Here is an 18,861-nt window from a genome sequence, read left to right as displayed (position 1 = left end):
ATTACTAGTGTCCCAGTGCACGGAGTCGTGCACATTGAAAGGGAATTAAGTAGAAGAAATATTTTAATATCGCTACTTGCCCTTTTTTTTTATAATAGAAGTGTCAACCAAATTCACGATCAATAATGACAGATTGAAAAACATGCATGCGATTGGTGCCAGTGAGAATGTTATATGTATTGTACATGTGTGAGTCAACTTAGCCTTTCATAGATGTAGAATAAACTTGCTTAATTAGACCTGCTTTCTGATGTAGCTAAACACTTTTCAGGTCAGTGAAACACCCCAACTTCTCTTTCAGGTGATAGTCAGCAACCCAGCAGTAAATATCAACATGAGGCAGATTATTATTGTAGATCACGCAGGGAGAACAAAGGGTAAAATACTTAGCTGTAGCAGTGTTTGACTATATTCTGTGCAGTGAGAAAACCTGAAGTCATTTTCAAGGTCTACCATTTCTTACTACTTTTCAGTCAGGTCAAGTTTCTACGCTTCCTAAATCTCCATTTTCAAGTTGTCTCCCTGTTTGTTTTGGTGATGGTTACTTTTGCTGTGCAGAAGCTTTTTATTTTGATGTAGGCCCGTTTGTTTATTTTCTCCTTAGTTTCCTTTGCCCTAGACCAGTGATGGCAAACCTATGACACACGTGTCAGAGGTGACATGCGAACTCATTTTTTTGGTTGAGTTTTCTTTGTTAAATGGCATTTAAATATATAAAATAAATATCAAAAATATAAGTCTTTGTTTTACTATGTTTGCAAATATCAAAAAATTTCTATATGTGACACGGCACCAGAGTTAAGTTAGGGTTTTCCCAAAATGCTGACATGCTGAGCTCAAAAGGTTCGCCATCGCTACACTAGGGAGAGGAAGCCAGCCTTTGCTATGTGACATTATTACCCGGCACCCACAGCAACTCTTCCTGGGCTGGGCTGGGCTGTGGGCTGCATTTTGCGCCATGGGGTCTCAGCAGTGATGGCTGTGATTTGGTGGGGTATCACTCCGGGGTGGTGCCAAGGCCTGTGTCCCCCTTGGGGGAAGCCAAGTGTTGGTTTGTCAGTGCCAGGTCCACAGTACCGTTTATTTTTAAATGGTCAGTGCATGTCATGACAGCTCCTACATTGAGCATCTGTCCGCTGGTGGTCAGTGCGTGTCATAGCAACTGGTCAGATGAATGGACACTTAGCCTTATAGATATATATATATATATAAGATATATATATTGGATTGTTTTTGTTTTTATTTTTAGGTAGTAACTGTGGGACGTGATGGCTGAGATAGTGTGGAGGATGATAATCTTGGAGGCACAAGCATATTCAGTCAGTATGTATTGTGTAGGAATCTGAAGTACAGTTACCAGGGTATGCTTGGATGTGGTGTACAAGAATTCCTTGCAGGAATAGCTAGATCCTTATGCCGAATGACATGCTCACAAATTCAAAAGATGGGCACAGTAAAGGCTAGGAAAAAGTGGTATAGTTATGGAGTGAGAGCCTCAGATGGGCAGAGATTTCTACAGGAAAGAGTAGGAATTATGTCTCCAAGGGAAAACAGGGAGTAAGGAACCCTATCCTCAGGTACTTTTAGTGTGACTGAGAAAATGCCTACACATAAACCAGACTTGACACAATAACAATGTTTTAGTTATTGCTGCCCACGTTTAGCAGCAATATCATGGGGATATTTATTTTAGAGGGGGTCTTGCTGACTTCTATTGCTATCTCCCTAGAACACTATACAAACAGTGGGATCCAAATTTGGAGCTTCAGCCTTGCTTGAGCACATGATGATCACCTCACTGTGTGGGGTAAAATCCACTCAGTGTATGTTAAATTTGAAAATATTAATTTGACCAACCAGTGAGAGCTAAACCAGTGGAACATGACTATGACAAAGCCATCCAAAAATGAAAGTGGTCATGAAGCTATGGAGAGGAGGAAAGACAGGTTTCCCGACTCACAAATCCAAGATGAGAACTCAAGAAGTCAAGAAAGACTTTAACCATTACATCCAGCTTACAGATTCTAGATTAGTTTATTAGTCTTTTGAGGTAAGAAACATAGTCTTTTTACATCTAATCTTCAATGAATAGTGCCTAGAACAAAGCCAAACTTTAAGCTAACCAGTTACTAGTCATTATCTGGAAATAGCAGTATGTGTAGATGTCTATTGCAATTGGAAAAAACAAACAAACAAATAAATAATGATTTCTTACTTATACATAAATTAAATTCTATAAAAATATATTTTCCATGAGTCAATACCCAGTATTTAATAAAGAATCTGTCTGTTCTCTCTCTTTTTTCTTTACTTGAATTTTCCTGTGGGAATATTTTAAAATTAAGTTTCATGTAATGATTAACATAAATTGCAAATTCTCACAAAGATATTTAATTATTGTTTCTTTTTTTAAAAAAAATATATTTTATTGATTTTTTACAGAGAGGAAGGAAGAGAGATAGTCAGAAACATCGATGAGAGAGAAACATCGATCAGCTGCCTCCCGCACATCTCCCACTGGGGATGTACCCGCAACCCAAGTACATGCCCTTGACCAGAATCGAACCCGGGACCCCCCAGTCCGCAGGCCGACGCTCCATCCACTGAGCAAAACAGGTTTTGGCTAATTATTGTTTCTTAATGTATTGCCTTGATTTCTCAAATCAACAGAAAAAAAACATTAAATAGTTATTTAGGGTACTTTTTAAAAAATGTCAGTAACACTTATTAGTTAAAATAGTCTAAGGGATATACTAGTATGTGTTTAAAACCATGTATACAAATATCTTCTTGAAAGATTACCAGGAGCAGAATGGATTTTATTTTTATTTTATTGTTTTTGTTTTTTTTAATATATTTTATTGATTTTTTACAGAGAGGAAGGAAGAGAGATAGTCAGAAACATCGATGAGAGAGAAACATTGATCAGCTGCCTCCTGCACACCCCCCACTGGGGATGTGTCCGCAACCAAGGTACATGCCCTGCCTTCTGCACACTCCTACATATGCCCTCGACAGGAATCAAACCTGGGACCCTTCAGTCCATAGGCCGGCGCTCTATCGACTGAGCCAAACCGGCTATGGCCAGAATTGATTTTAAAATCACCTGAATATATATATTTTTAGTAATAGTATTTAAGAAGCTACATGAGAAAATGAACATTTAAGGAAACATCTTATGTACCCTACCTTGGGTACAAACGCTATGTAATTATAAACATTAGTTGAAGTGGACTAAAGAAAATAGATTTCACCTGACAGTGTAGCTCAGTTCATAGATTGAGTGTAGACCTATGAACCAGGAGGTCACAGTTCAATTCCTGGTCAGGGCACATGCTGGAGATGCAAGCTCAATCCCCACTAGGGGGGCGGTGGGAAGGAGGCAAGTGATTGATAATTCTCTCTCATCATTGATATCTCTCTCTTTCTCTTCCTCTCCCTTCCTTCCTAAAATCAATAAAAATATACTTTAAAAAATGAAAACATTTTTAAATAAGTGATATTATGAGCTTAGCCTTGTTTTAAGATGGATTATTTTATACATCTTCAGATTTAAAAATTGTGGATTAAAAAGTTTTGTTTTGTAATCTGGACTGATAGCCTCGAAAACATTTTATCTTTATTCATCTAAATTATTCTTTATTAACATCTTCATTAATATTCTCTCCCATTCAGATATATTGAATAATATTTAGCTAAGTTATATTAACTAAATTATCAGGCTTTTGTTGTTCATTCAATTGCTGGTGTCTATATGAAGCATTTTTATTTAAATGCACTTAAAGTGTTGGTTAACTTTGTACTTGCTCTTTGAAATAAGGGACTGTCGTTAAGCTTGAACAGGACCACATACGATGACTGATACTTCTGTACGATTGTACCTGATGCATGTCAATGGTAGAGGAAGAGTCTCTTCTCTACGTAGAGCAAAACAAATTCCATCCTCTTTATAGTTGTGTTTTTAAATTGCCCTAAAGCTTCTCAGGTCAAAAAGAGCCCAGTAAATTTAAACTCAGGTCCTTCATTGTGTATTTTTCTCACTTTATTGAAATCCACAATAGCTCTTTGCCGTCAGGGTGAATAAGGAAGAGCCAGGAAATTTGAGCATCATAAATATTCAAGACTTTAGGATTAGGCCATTGAGAAGATTGCATCGAGTCACCGTGAGTAAGATAGATGGACAAGTTCCCCTGCCAGAGATTTCATTGCATCCATCTTTGCTGGCAGCCTCAGCGGCTTAGACAAGGTTGGACACTAAGTGCCCGAAAAAATATGGGGAGAAAAGGAGGGAGAATGGAAAGGTAACTAAACTTGTTAAAATTCATAGCCTCAGAATATTGGTTACTAGGTAGGTCAGAGTAACATTGTTAAGAAGATACATTTATTTTTGGACCTCTTTAAATAAGTCTCAATCAGAACTCAGCTTCAGAGCTGCACTGTTGTATGCTGCCCTGGAGCTCGGACAGAACTCTGTGCTTTATACCCTGTCTTTCTCAGTATTGATCAGATCAGCGGTGCCCGGGTAACAAAGCCTGGGGAGAATAGACAGTGGGCCTGGAAGTGTGCTTTCGGATGGAAAAGGCTGAGGAAGCAGAGGTAAATGGAAATACGGTGAATGACCCAGAAATCACTTCCCAAGTAGATGCAGCTGTTGTGAGTTCTGGACCCACCGTGTCAGGTAACTTTAATACCATGTGCTGCTACAAAAAAGAGTTTGTCTCCATCAAGGCAAGGAAACTAGAACCCGGATGATGAAAAGAATAGTGGGTAAGACCAGAGCCCGAAGGAACAGGCCAAAGAGAGTAAGAGATCAGATATTGGCACCAGCCTCATGGGGAATGAAAAGGCTGTCTGAGACAATGCAACACAGGCCCAACCATTCAAAGCCGTTCTTGGTAGAGCAAGAATAATCTCAGTGCTGCTACATTCTTACCTGTAAGTAAAATTGGATACGTAATTGAGGTGTGTATGAATGGAAAGCTGTTAAGTCCATTGTATTCCAGACTCTCTTCTCTCTAGCTCTGTATGTTTTTCTTTTCCCCAAATCATGATAAACTAAGGTGCAGGTTGAATGCAGATGGCTTAATGTGTTCCCTCTTCCAGATTATGTATTTTCATTTAGAAAAGCTGGCTGAAAAATAAGTTTTAAAAAAGCATAACAGTGCCCAGTCAGTGTGGCTCAGTGGTTGAGCTTAGGCCTCTGAACCAAGAGGTCATGGTTTGATTCCCAGTCAGGACACATGCCTGGGTTTTGGCCTCCATCCCCAGGAGGGGGCGTGCAGGAGACAGCCAATCAATGATTCTCATCATTGATGTTTCTATTTCTCTCTCCCTCTCCCTTCCTCTGTCTGAAATCAATAAAAATATAGTTTAAAAAATCAAAACAGAAAATTTATCCGTGGCTCTCAACTCTGTGTATCAAATTCAAATGATGTCTTCATTAGAATTATTTTGTCCACAAAAGACCAAAATCCATTTCAAACTGGCTTAGTGGAAAATATACTTTATTACTTCAAATAAGTGAAAAATACAAGAGTAAAATTGGTTTGAAGATGTCGAGATATAGGATTTTTAACGTCATTAGTAAATCCGTGCGCCACCCGCCCCGCCCCCCGCCCCCCACACACACCTCTCTCTCTTTACTCCTGACCTTGCTTTGTTCATCTGTTTCACTTGCTTAATTCTCAGTCAGGATATCCTCTTCCTGCCAATTATGATCACCAGAAGCTTGAGGCCAATATGTACATGTATGTGTGTGAATATATATATATTTCTCTTTTTTTTGCTTTAGCAACTCAGGAGAGAAGACCATGCTTTTCCCAAAGGATTTCAGCAAAACCAATGTATTTGACTCTCCCTGAATTGTATCACAACTCAAATGTGCTCCACGGAGCAGCCACATTAGCATCTTCTGAGAGTGATTTAGAAATGCAGAACCAGGCTCCTTCTAGACCACTGAATCAGAATCTGCATGTTAAGAAGATTCCCCAGGCGACTCACATGCACATTAAAATTTGAGAAACATCGGTCTAGACAGTATTCTGACGGTGGTTCTAAAACCACCCGAGAGCTGATTGAAATTGGAGAGCTCTAAAAGGTTCCTCACCATGAGAGACTACAGTAATTGATTAAGTTTGGACTGCAGCTCAGGAATTGATTTTAAAATCTCCCCAGATGATTCTGATGTACAGCCACATTGATCCTCTCTAGTATATCATCCAATATGAAGCTCAAATACTGACACCGTCCAAACCTCATCCAAATCTGTAAACCCCACTAGTGATTATCTCCTAAACGGTATCATATGTAATCATTTCCACCTCTGTCTGGTTTATGGACATGTGGGAAATAGCATCTCATTTTATAATTGAGAAAATAAAATTCAAAGGGAAAAATGGATTCGTGTGAGATGACTAAGTTAATGGTAGAAATGAAATGGAATAGGTATTATCTTTATTTATTTTAAAATTTTTGTAGGGGTCAATAGTATGCTGTGTTGACACTACTAATTTTTTTTTAAAAAAGTTTATCTTATTTTATGCCATTTACCAAAGAATCAAACCTAACAAAATAAAGATCCAAACTATTTTTATGTTTATGGTATTCAACATTACTGAAGGAAACTGCCCTCAATATTTGCCTATCACTATATCTGAAGTGTATGCCCACTGAATCACAAACACAAGGTGCTTTGAGGGGGAGAAAATATTTCTCTTTATTTCCTTCAGTAATAGTTGGCCCGTAGTGTACTTTCCTCAGAATTTTTGTTTACCCACAGAAAAATCATCAGAAAATCATGGAAAATACAAAAGCTTATACATCATTTGGTATATTTATCTAAAACAGTGAGAATTCAACAAAAAAGATCCCCATAATATTGCTTAATTAGTTACTAAAAAGATGAAAATGTGTGCTTGATTATTTATCATAATTAAACTTTTGTGCACTAATCACAATTGTCTGAATCTTGCAAATAGAGATATGTCCAAATGAATGAATAATTTGAATTTTTAATACTAAAATTAGAAAAATGTACGTGGGCATCCTATATTGTCTGGTGCTTGTGAGATATATATAGAAAACATAATGATAAAAGGCATTCTTTGAAATTCACAACCCTCATAATAATTTAATAAACTGGGTTGTCATCTAAAAGAATCAGGATGGTTGCCTTGGTGACAGAGATTACCCCTTCAACTTCTTGAGTCTGTTATTTAAAAATCTTGATTCATAATATTTTTTATGTATTAACAATGTGCCATACAGATAGAGAAAAATTGCTTTAAACTGGCCACGTAAGTCTTAAACAAAATGATAAACTACCTCCTCAACAATAAGCTTTGTTATGATTGTAAGTAGATAGAAACTACTTATCACAAGCAAAATGCATGAAGTATAACAAAAGAACCCAGAAAGACTTCACTACAAAATAAAGTTATTCTTCAGAATCATTAGAGCAACCTAGTTTCACTAATTTTGGTCCCATTGATTGCTATTGCTGGCATTCTTTTCCTTTTTAGTACCCATGGCCTCTTTTCCCAAGTTACATATGAAAAAGGTGATCTCAGAGAGCCTTGGGGAAAATCTGTTGGTCCCTGGTTGCTATTGGCATCATGGGAGACAGAGAGCTTACATGAACACATTTTGATAGAATTAAATGCCTAAAGAAGACGAAGGAGAACCAAGCCTATAAAACAAATCGTCACTTCTAATTTGGAGACATTTTAAAGATTGTGTCTATTGCAGCAATTTTCAACCTTTCTCATCTCATGGCACACGTAAACTAATTACTAAAATTCTGCTGCACACCAAAAATAATATTATATTTTTTGCCAATCTGACAAAAAAAAGGTATAATTTTGATTCATTCACATCAGACTGCTATTGTTATGTTGGCTGTTGTCACTTTTTTATTTGACAATCTCAGGGAAAAGAGATCAGTGCACCTGACTAAATAGTCAGGTATTGCGTGTTTTAAAAATTCTTGCGGCACACCAATTGAAAATTGCTGGTCTATTGAGTGCTTATGTGTCCCCGTAGAATGTGCAGCATTCACTAGGAGGCCAGAAAATTCTGCATTATACTGAAGCATTCTAATTTGGGCCACCAAGGGAATCTGGGGCCTTGTAAGTCACAAAACAATCTTTGAGCTTTACTGGTACCGAGATGGCTTATGATTCTAACCAGGACCGGATGCTGAGACTCACAGGTCTCTAACCTAATTGCAAAGCACACATATTTGGAGATAAATAGTAACTGCTTTGACTTTCTTCTTTGTCCCTGTGTCCGGGATTGGTTCATGTCCAAGTGAACTGTTCTTAGACTGTCATGATGTTACATGCAGGTTGTTTTTTTTTTTTTTTTGCTGTCATACATTGCCGTCATTTTATACACAGTGGAAGCAGTCACCTGTCTATGGCCATTATTAAATAACTAGAAGCTAGTATTAATATAATATAAGGAATTTTATTTTTCTTTGAAGTTTGCTGAAAACCATAGAGCAATAAATGTCTACTTTACCAATTTAAATCTTTTAAATTTAATTTTGTGTTCTTACTAGTATACAATGGCTCTTAGTAGACAAGATCAATGGAGAGTAACAAAGTAGGCATCAGCTGCTTGTGAAGTCTAAATGGGTAGCATGTTGTACTCATTTGGACAGGTGCCTGGATGGTCATCATTTCCTGGCTGAAGTGTGTGGAGAGAGAACTGGCACACCATGTAGAGGCTTTACTGGATTCTTCAGACATCCGATAGCCACAGAGGGTGACACCAGTGAAGGAATCCAATCCGCAGAGAAAATGCAATGTGGCAACAAAAGATGCAGAGGCATTTAACTTATCCTTAAGTTTGAATCATCAGAAATGAATTCCTTTTGTACTTTATGAGAAACGAATGTAGGTGTGTGTTTGCCTTTTACAAGGTTAGCTGTGCTTGTCCACACTTGCCTCCATAGGAGTACAAAGGGTCTTCAGAGGAACATCAGTTAAAAAAATCAGTTTGTGATGTTCCTGCAAAAAAATGCTCATATAAGTTGTCGTATTTCTGGTCATTCGGAGCTGCAGAGATGTGTGTGTGTGTGTGTGTGTGTGTGTGTGTGTGTGTGTGTGTGTGTGTGTGTGTATCTATAACCTCTACTTGCAAAAGTGCTGAGTGGATCTGCTCAGATCATTGGGTTGTCCTGGTTTGGATTAGGCTGAAGTGCAGCATCAGCAAAAAATAAAATAAAAAATAAATAAATGGGGCTTTATCTTTAAAACTGGTCTGAGTTACACAATTGGGTTGTGTTTACTCTATTATCCATAGAGTTTCCTCATGCACAAGCCTCCACCTACCTTGCAGGAAACACTGTTGTGCACCAACACAGCCGACCTAGTCCCTTAGAGCACCACCCTGTCCAAGCACTGTATTTCCCCAGAATAAGACAGACTGGGGGGCCTGTGAAGGATTTCCAGGCAGGATGTTGTTAGCACCGAATCCTGCAGAGATTCTAACTCAAGTCTAATCCTCCTGTGTGATTTCCGGAATCTATCTTTTATTCTTCTGAGGGGCCAACAGACGTGTGTGGAACACACACACACACACACACACACACACACACCTACCTCTCAAGGAAAATTATTCTAAATGACCATTTTAAAGCCTCTCATTTCACAATGAATGTAGCATTTCATGTAACAGTTTAAGTTATAATATTTCATCCTTTTTCTGTATTCAAATTCATCATTACATGGAGTAAGAAATCATTTCTTAAGGTGACTCCCTTAACATGTCCAAAGACTCTTGTCTTTGACAATATACTGCTTTTTTTTGGCCTAAATTATGCAAGGAGCCAATCCTCTCCACAGTCCTTGTTGGTTAACATAGGAGGAAGAAAGTAGGATAGCATTGGCAGGGAGACATTCTAAGTTTAGTTTTTCAATTCACTTGTAAAATATTTAACCCTGTAGATGACTTTAGATTTTAAAAAAGGTCATTTGCCCACCCATAGGAATAGACCAATAGTAATAAATTGTGAGTCCCATATGTAATTTAAAAATTTTAAGGAGCCACATTAGAAATTAAAATAATTATAAAAATTAATTTTAATAACATATTTACTCCAATCAGGATATCAGGGTTCACCCAGAGAAGCAGAACCAGTAGGAAATTTTGCTAATATGTTTTATATTGAGACATTCATTATAAGGAGCTGTCCTATGTGATTGTGGGGACTGACTATATAAGTCAGGAAGGGAAGGTCATGGGAAAACTTGAGCCCACACACAGGGACCAAAACCGTAGTCAAAGAGAGAATGTCTTCCCTTTGGCTCAGAAACCTCAGGTCAGTTTGCAAGGACTTCCAATAGAATCAGACAAGTCCACACAGATGATCCAGAATCATTTTCTTAGTTAACATCAATGGATTAGGGATTTTGATTACATCTGCAAAACACCTTTGCAGCAACTCTTAAGAGTAGTGTTCATTTAAATGACTTGGCATAGTAGTTTAGCCAAGATGACACATAAATTTAAAACCACCACTTCATTATATCCAACATTATATCATTACAATCTGTAACTAATGTAAAATTATTAATGAGATATTTTACATTCTTCTTTACACTAAGTCTTCATAATCCAGTGTGTACTTATCCTTATATCACATCTCAATTTGGACTAACCACATATCATGTCCTTAATATTCACATGTGTCTAGTAGTTACTGCATTGGACAGTGTAAGTCTGTATGGCGATAAACTGATTAGACTGATTATCTTGGGTCTTTAAAACTGTTCTAAAGATAAAAGTTCTGTGTGTGTGTGTGTGTGTATTTACTGTTAGCTTTTTTCTTGCCTTTCATCTATAAGATGAAATTTTATTAACCCTTCGTAAACACAATACATTTCTTAAAACACTGATCAAAAGTTTCCACACATGTAGCTCTATATGATAGATTACAATGCAACACAATTTTTGTTACCCAATAATGAAAATACTATAGAGCCCAAATGCAAAAGGGTAAGCAAAAGAAATATAATTCTGAGCCATCTCAACATATGCTTGGGATCATTTTGCCCTACAGGGGCACTTGGCATGTCTAAAGCAGTGGTTCTCAACCTGTGGGTCACGACCCCTTTGGGGGTCAAACAACCCTTTCACAGGGGTGGCCTAAGACCATCGGAAAACACATATATAATTACATATTGTTTTTGTGATTGATCACTATGCTTTAATTATGTTCAATTTGTAACAATGAAATTGGGGGTCACCATAACATGAGGAACTGTATTAAAGGGTCGCAGCATTAGGAAGATTGAGAACCACTGGTCTAAAGACATTTTTCATAGTTATGACTAGGGGTGAGACTATAGCCATTGAGTTCATAGAGGCCAGAGGTGCTGCTAAATACCCTGATGCACAGAATAGACCCACTGCACTCCAAATAATGATCCATTCAACCCAAGAAGTCGATTCTAAGATGACGAACCCTGCTTTGAAGTAGGATCTATAGACATATAAGGAAGAAATTAAAACAAAACAAAACAAAAAACAGAGATCCAGGAAGTTGAACGTTTCCTGTGCCCTATGGAGATCTTTCCTGGCACCTTAGTGAATTGTGTTTTTAAAGAGATGTGAGTGAGTGTCTTAACTCTTTTATATCCCTATTGCCATATTCAAAGTCAGGGATGGAATAAGGGTAGAGCAGTGGCCTTGCATAGTCTGATGATGAATTAATGAGGAAAAATGAGGGAAGGAAATCTTCACAGTGGTGATTACCTCCTTAACAGGAGAGCAGGAATCAGTAACTGTCTTTTCTGAAGATAGTTAGGATTTCCTTATGGTTAGTCTTGATTTTAAACTTATAGAAAAATTACCAAAATTTAAAGTTTAATTTACAAATGGAGAGTTTAAAATATATACAGTAATTAGCACCATGACAGACCATCTGTGGGATAAAGTTGTGATAATTAAATAAGTAAACCTCATTAGCATTTTCCTAAGAAAAACCATGGAATTTAAGATTAAGTCACTTTTCAGAGGTAGTAATCATATTTGCAAACTCTAATCTCAAATTATATCTATCCAAATTAACTGCAAATTCAGAATTAACTTCATTTTCTAATCCTTGCAAATGCATATGTACTGAAGCTAGCAGCAAATTAAATATATTTCTTAAAACCTGATGTTTAGAAAAATGTAACAACTAACTTATTTTATGAAATGGGTCATATCAGCTTACAGTAATTATTGGTTAAATTAAATACCAAATTCTGATTATAAATATAGCTTAGAGTCACTGCTTCTGATATATACATATTTTATGAGATAGTTGTTACAGTTCATTTCACAAATTCTTAATTTAATATGTAAAAACTAAATCTTCCTAAATCTAAGTGACATTCTTGCTAAGTATTCTTAATTTGTAACTGATATAAAATAGCCTGCCTGGAGTAGCACAGTAGTTGAACATTGAACTATGAACCAGGAGGTCATGGTTCAATTCCCAGTCAGGGCACATGCATGGGTTGCATGTTTGATCCCCAGTGTGGGGCTTGCATGAGGCAGCCAATCAGTGATTCTCACACATTGATGTTTCTATCTTTCTCTCCCTCTCCTGTCCTCTCTGAAATCAATAAATATATATACATATATATATTTTTAAAAAGAGAGTAACTGATATAAAACATAATTATACTTTGGGATCAATTTTTACACTGAAAACAGTGACAATATATTTCCATTGATATAAGTTTTTAAACTTTTTCATATAACTCTAATCTGAGGTAATTCACATTTTTTCTTTATTTCAATAAATGAGTAATTTTTTTGTAGCAATATGTTATAAAATCTTTCATTTTAGGCATCTATAAGCTTGTTATTGTTAGATATAATGACCTTGAGATATCATGGTGAATAGCTATGGACTCATAGCTATTGTCTATATTTTGCACATTTTCAAAAAGACTTTTTAAATTATAAATTCTATTTTCCCCTAGAAATACGCAAAGAAAAAACTGAAAAAGAGGAGAAACCTGAAAGGAAACTTCAAACTAAAGGTACATGTTTAATTTTGTGTTTATTCTAATTTTTATTTAGTATATCTATACACATTTATATGAGAAAGGGAAGTTTTCATATTTAGTTTTCTTTTGTTTTAATTTTTGATAGTGTTTAAATAAGTATGTTTACTTCTCATTTAACTTCAGGCACACATGTAGAAATAATATTTAATGCTTAGAATAGAAATAACTTCAAAATGTATGATAATCTTTAAATTATCTACATTCGATATTTACTAAGATAGTACCACAATTATATTTTTGACTTATTGGCAAACATTTTTAATAATCTATGTATATAAAAGCCCAGCAACTGGAATGGCGGAACGACCAGAACAACCAGAATGACCGTGGCTATGACATGCACTGCAGTAGCCAACCAGCCTGATCCTGGCCCTGATTGGCCTCCCCCCGCAGCAGGCCCTGCCCCCGATTGGCCCTCAACACCCTGATTGGGGGCGGGGCTGGCCGTCAACTGCCCACAGCCCTTCCCCCCCACCAGCCCAGCCTGGTGGGCCCCCATCAGGACAGGATGGCCGGGCCCCACCTGTGCACGAATTTGTGTACCAGGCCTCTAGTATACTATAATGAGTGAGGGTTCAATTTATCTTAACCTTGAATTTTTTTATTCCATGCAATACCTTTAAAATATTTGGGATAGAAATGCAGTCATTAAATTACCCCACTACGTACTGCAAGGCCTCACAACTTCCTTACTAAGCATTAAGTGGTATATGGACGGTGAGGCATGACGATTCATATCCCTTTCAAGTGAGCTGAACCCAGTTACTACCATGCTGCATGACCAGCATTGTCCTGCTCATTTTACCCGCCTAATTGGTGTGTGTGTGTGTGTGTGTGGGGGGGGGTCATATAACTTTAAAGAAACATGGAAAGCAAAACACATATTTCTAAATACGTCCAGGTCTCCTCAATGGTCAGTTTCCCATGAGTTTTGGGTGAAACTGACCATTTTAATTTTTGCCAGGGCAGAAAGAAAACATAATTACTATTATTGTGTGATACAGACAGAAAGTAAAAGAATTTTGGAGGGATAAAAATTGAATGTTGTCTAATATGTATTATGCCAAAACTGGATAATGCAAAATTACCTGTAGTAAATATCAAAATTGCAAAATAGTACAGTTTCAAATAATAGAAGTAATAATTTACCTAAAATTATACCAATATGTAAGTATATATTTAAAATGTCATTTAAAAAAGATTTGCTTCATGTCCTTCCTTTTGTGAAGACCTGGAATCATTCTGCAGACATTCTATCTTTAATCCTATTGTTTAAATTCATTTCATATTGGCCAGCCAATTCTTATACAATCAGGGACATTGAAGCTTACTCAATCGAAACCTATTTATATTTGTAGCTAGGGAACTAATGTCTTCTTACTTTTCCCTTTCCTTCTTTGGTTCTTAATTCCGTTGGTCAGGGAAATTGGACACAGCTCTTAGGTACAGATTGACTAGCCGTGACTGAGCTGGCTCTGTGTTTCTATCTGCTGGGGGTTAAACAGAAACTCAACTGGTTCCACACCAGTGGGGTCTCTGCTGTTTTATCCCGCAGACTGTACGATTAATTTAATAGCAGTGCTGCCGGAGCGGACGGGGTGATGCAGATGGCACCATTTCCATTTTGGACCTGGCTCTATTAGAATCCTGCTGTTAAAGACTTTGAGCAGTGGGCTGTAGAGTGGGTTTATTAAAGGAGTGAGTTTTGCATAATTAAAACAGTGAATTTGGCTGAGGTTTAAAATAACTTTCTCAAAGGCTTGGCTAGAGATTAATACCTGAATATATATCCTGAAACTTCAGCTGTTCAACACTGAAATGGGCTTCAGAGATAGTTTTTTTTCCCCCCACTTCCCCACAGTTTTTCTCTGTGAGTAGTAACAAAATATTTTGTTTTAGTGCTTAGTTTCCTCATCCAGGTAGAATAATGCCTGCTTTTTTTAAATTCCCAAACTGTTCAGTGAGAAAGTAAATGTGGTTTTATAACTGTTCCCATATGTAGATAAATATATGTTTTTATATATGCCACATTCCATATCAGTTACGGTTAGATGTGATAGATAACTGAAGTTTAATTGTTATCAAAGCATTTTGAACTATTGAAAGAAAAGATACAGTATATTCAAGTAGTTAGTAGCCTGCAATGTTTACAGACAAACCAAGAAATATCTCGGTCTATAAAGATCCATTAGGCTGAAGTTGGTATATTTTGGAGGGAGATAAAAATTTTGGTGATGATTGAAGCTACATGACATCCTATTGTCTCTATTCTTTCCTCCTTCAAAGGACTTATATAGAATTGTAAAGGTTTTAAGAGTGTGAAGTAATTGGGAAAGCCATGGAACCCTATATTTAGGTGATTTACTCATCTACTGGAAAGCAGAAAACAAAAGAATATGAATCCCAGAGAATATACTTTTCCAAAATAATTTCATATTATATGCTAATTCATTCATTTTTAAAGTATCAAAGAATTAATGTTTCAATTCTGACTCTATTTCATGTAAAATTAGGTGTTCTTTATAGTCATTTACATCATGTGAGCAGCTTTAATTCATGAGGCCAAGGTAACTTTTATTCCTATTTTGTCCATCTATTTATTTTGTTTGATATTTTTTGTTAGGGAACAAAAGGAACAGTTTTATGAAGCTAAAGAGTAAACAGTTTTACAAAGCCCTTTAATTTTTAACCTGGCAATGAGTACTTATTTTGGTTTTAAGGTATAAGCTCTAAGATGTTAATTAATGTTTGTATCTTGGGTTTTTTTGGCCCACATAAAGGAGGTAGTAACTTACTTTATGATCAGAATAGTGTATATACTTGTGACCTTGTGTTAAACTAATAACATGGTCTATTCTTACTTCTCCTTCTCCACTGCTTTCTCCTCAACAATCAATCTCTCAATCAGATTATGACAGTCACTCCTTAACTGATTTCCCTGCATCAACCCCTAAAATCCAGGCAATTCATGCTACTCATAGGCTTAAATCTATCTGTCGCCATCACAGAGCCTTAGATAAAGCCACATATTCTGCCGGCGCATGTAAAACCCTTCTCATATGATCACTGGCAGCCCCACCAATTCCCAGCTTGTGCACTTGAACATATATCCTCCCTCCTCTGCAACCTACTCATCAACTCCCCCTCACTCTCAGATCTCCTCCTGCGCCCCCATGCCACTCCAGACCACCGAGCTCTCTCTGCCTTAGACAGGCTGAATTTGGGGGCAGTCTCTAGGCAGGCACTGCTGCTGTCTCATAACTCTGGGCTTTTGTATACAGTTCTCTCTGGCCATCTGGCCATTCCTGTGTAGTCACTTGGCAGGCTTCTGCTCATTTCTTTGGTTCTCAGATAGAATGTAAGTGTCTTTAATAGGCCTCCTTTGCTGTCCCTTAATCTGGGGCAGAGACCCTTTCTCCATGGTACTGTTACACCCCTGCCTTTACTCTTTAAGCATTTTGACACCATTTTTTTTAATGTTTTATTGATTTTAGAGAGAAGGGAGAGGGAGAAAGAGATAGAAACATCAGTGATGAGAGAAAATCATTGATCGGCTGCCTCCTGTACACCCTGTACTGGGGATCAAGCCCACAACCTGGGCATGTGCCCTTGACCAGAATTGAACCCGGGACCCTTCAGTCTCCAGGCTGATGCTATCTACTGAGCCAAACCTGCTAGAGCTTGACACAAATTTTAGTTGTGGGTGTCTTGATCTAACTGATGAGGGCAGAAACTATGTTTGTCTTCATATATGTTCTAGGTCAACCCTGGCATTTTCTCCTATTATTCTGTTTCCTTGTCTATGAACAAAGAACTTCAGACTCAGTGGTCTCTCAGATTCTTACCAGCTCTGAATGTGTATTAATATCAAATTAATTTTTTAACATCTAGCAAACTACCCAACTAATGAAACACACTCAGTAATGTTGAAATAATGAATTAAGTATCCATTTTCTCTATTTTGTTAAGCTGTAATTAATTCCTCTGAGCAATTTTTCCTTTGAGATTTCTGTTTTTATGCAGCTTTAATTGGACCACTCTAATGTCAGATTTATGTGGTCAACAGCAATTGAAGTATTTGATAGTGAGTTCCATATTAGAACAAAACAATCTGTAAGATGTAATTAGGAAACACCCACAATAAAATTTAAAATATAATGATATAGATTAAAGTAATACAGATTAATTTGGACAATTTTGAAAACAAAACAAAAAAAACAAAGGAACCACAATGTAATTATCCAGAGATAAATACTAACATTATTTTTCTCCATTTAGTTGTGTGTTTTTTTAATTGCATATTGTTTTGTTTCTTTGCAATTGCAAATTTTCTTGTTGTTTTCAGATAACATTTAGGCTTTTATTTAACTATTAAGCATTTCAATTTACTCATAGAACAGAACAAACCAAAAAAGACTAGAACCGGGTAGAAAACACATACCGAGATAAGAGGACCTTGTCCATGATGTCTCCTAGACAAAAGGAGGGCCTTTTAGGACTCAGAATAGTATGTTTCTGCTCTACCACCTGGATTGTCCCATGTTCAGGTTCCAAAATGACCTCAGAAATGGTGAGACAGTTCACATGACAGAAGTGTGTGCTGACGGATGACATGTGGTCAGCATCAGAGGGAGCCAGCCAAAGGAAAGTGGGATACCCTGGAAGGCACATATTGTACATGAACAAACTGGCCGTAGCCATCAGATGATGATACATAGTAATTTATTTACAGCACTTAGTTTGTGCCAGACACTCTACAGAGCACTAAATAGTTAAAGAGCAATCAGACACAGTCCAATGAGAAATCTAGAAAAACAAATACAGAGTTATACCAGCAGGTGGTATAACTCCACAAAGAGATGTCCTGGAGGAGAGATTGTGGTTGAGGAGGTAACTGGCTACCTTGGTTGCAGAGTAGGTTTGACTGTATTTGTCTGGTAGGGCCTTAGAGGCATGGGTAGGTTGAGATTTAGGCCTTTCGTAGGGCTGTTGTAAGAAAGCATCAAAAACTGAGTAGCTAGCCCCAGCTGGTTTGGTTCAGTGGATAGAGCATTGGCCTGCGGACTATAGGGTCCCAGTTTCGATTCCAGTCAAAGGAATATGCTGGGGTTGAGACTCAGTCCCCATTACAAGGCATGCAGGAGGCCAATGCAGCAGGGTTGATTTTCTCAGGGGACTGTAAGGGAGAATCTCTTCATGCTTCTCCCAGCTTTCTGGTGGTTGGCTGGCAATCTTTGGCTTCTAGATAGATCACTCTGATCTCTGCTTTTATCTTCAAATGCTGTCCTCCCCGTGTCTCTGTCTCTCCTCCCTGTGGATATCTGTTTCTGTCCAAATTTCCCATTTTTGTAAGAACATCAGTCATGCATTAGGTCCACACTAGTGACTGCATTTCAAGTTAAATACCTCTGTGAAGACCAACTAAGGTCACATCTGTTTGAGGTGACACATTCAATCGATGGCCAAAGTCGAAGTCTCAGCAGGGTTGATTTTCTCAGGGGACTGTAAGGGAGAATCTCTTCATGCTTCTCCCAGCTTTCTGGTGGTTGGCTGGCAATCTTTGGCTTCTAGATAGATCACTCTGATCTCTGCTTTTATCTTCAAATGCTGTCCTCCCCGTGTCTCTGTCTCTCCTCCCTGTGCATATCTGTTTCTGTCCAAATTTCTCATTTTCGTAAGAACATCAGTCATGCATTAGGTCCACCCTAGTGACTGCATTTCAAGTTAAATAACTCTGTGAAGACCAACTAAGCTCACATCTCTTTGAGGTGACACATTCAACTCATATCAATTA

General features: G+C 37.4%; 1 protein-coding gene across 1 annotated transcript in view; it reads left to right on the top strand.

Moving 5' to 3' along the window:
* Positions 1 to 18,861, top strand: part of TRDN (triadin) — a 107,830-nt gene that overhangs the window by 77,878 nt on the left and 11,091 nt on the right. Inside the window, exon 5 of the mRNA XM_006778437.2 lies at positions 12,981 to 13,040. Within this exon, the coding sequence (XP_006778500.1) occupies positions 12,981 to 13,040 (60 nt within the window). The remainder of the gene's footprint in view (positions 1 to 12,980; positions 13,041 to 18,861) is intronic.

The sequence above is a fragment of the Myotis davidii genome, unplaced genomic scaffold, assembly GCF_000327345.1.
Source record: "Myotis davidii unplaced genomic scaffold, ASM32734v1 scaffold147, whole genome shotgun sequence".
Taxonomy (NCBI): Eukaryota; Metazoa; Chordata; class Mammalia; order Chiroptera; family Vespertilionidae; genus Myotis; species Myotis davidii.
The sequence above is the reverse complement of the archived record's forward strand: the minus strand, read 5'-3'. Positions and strand labels throughout refer to the sequence as shown.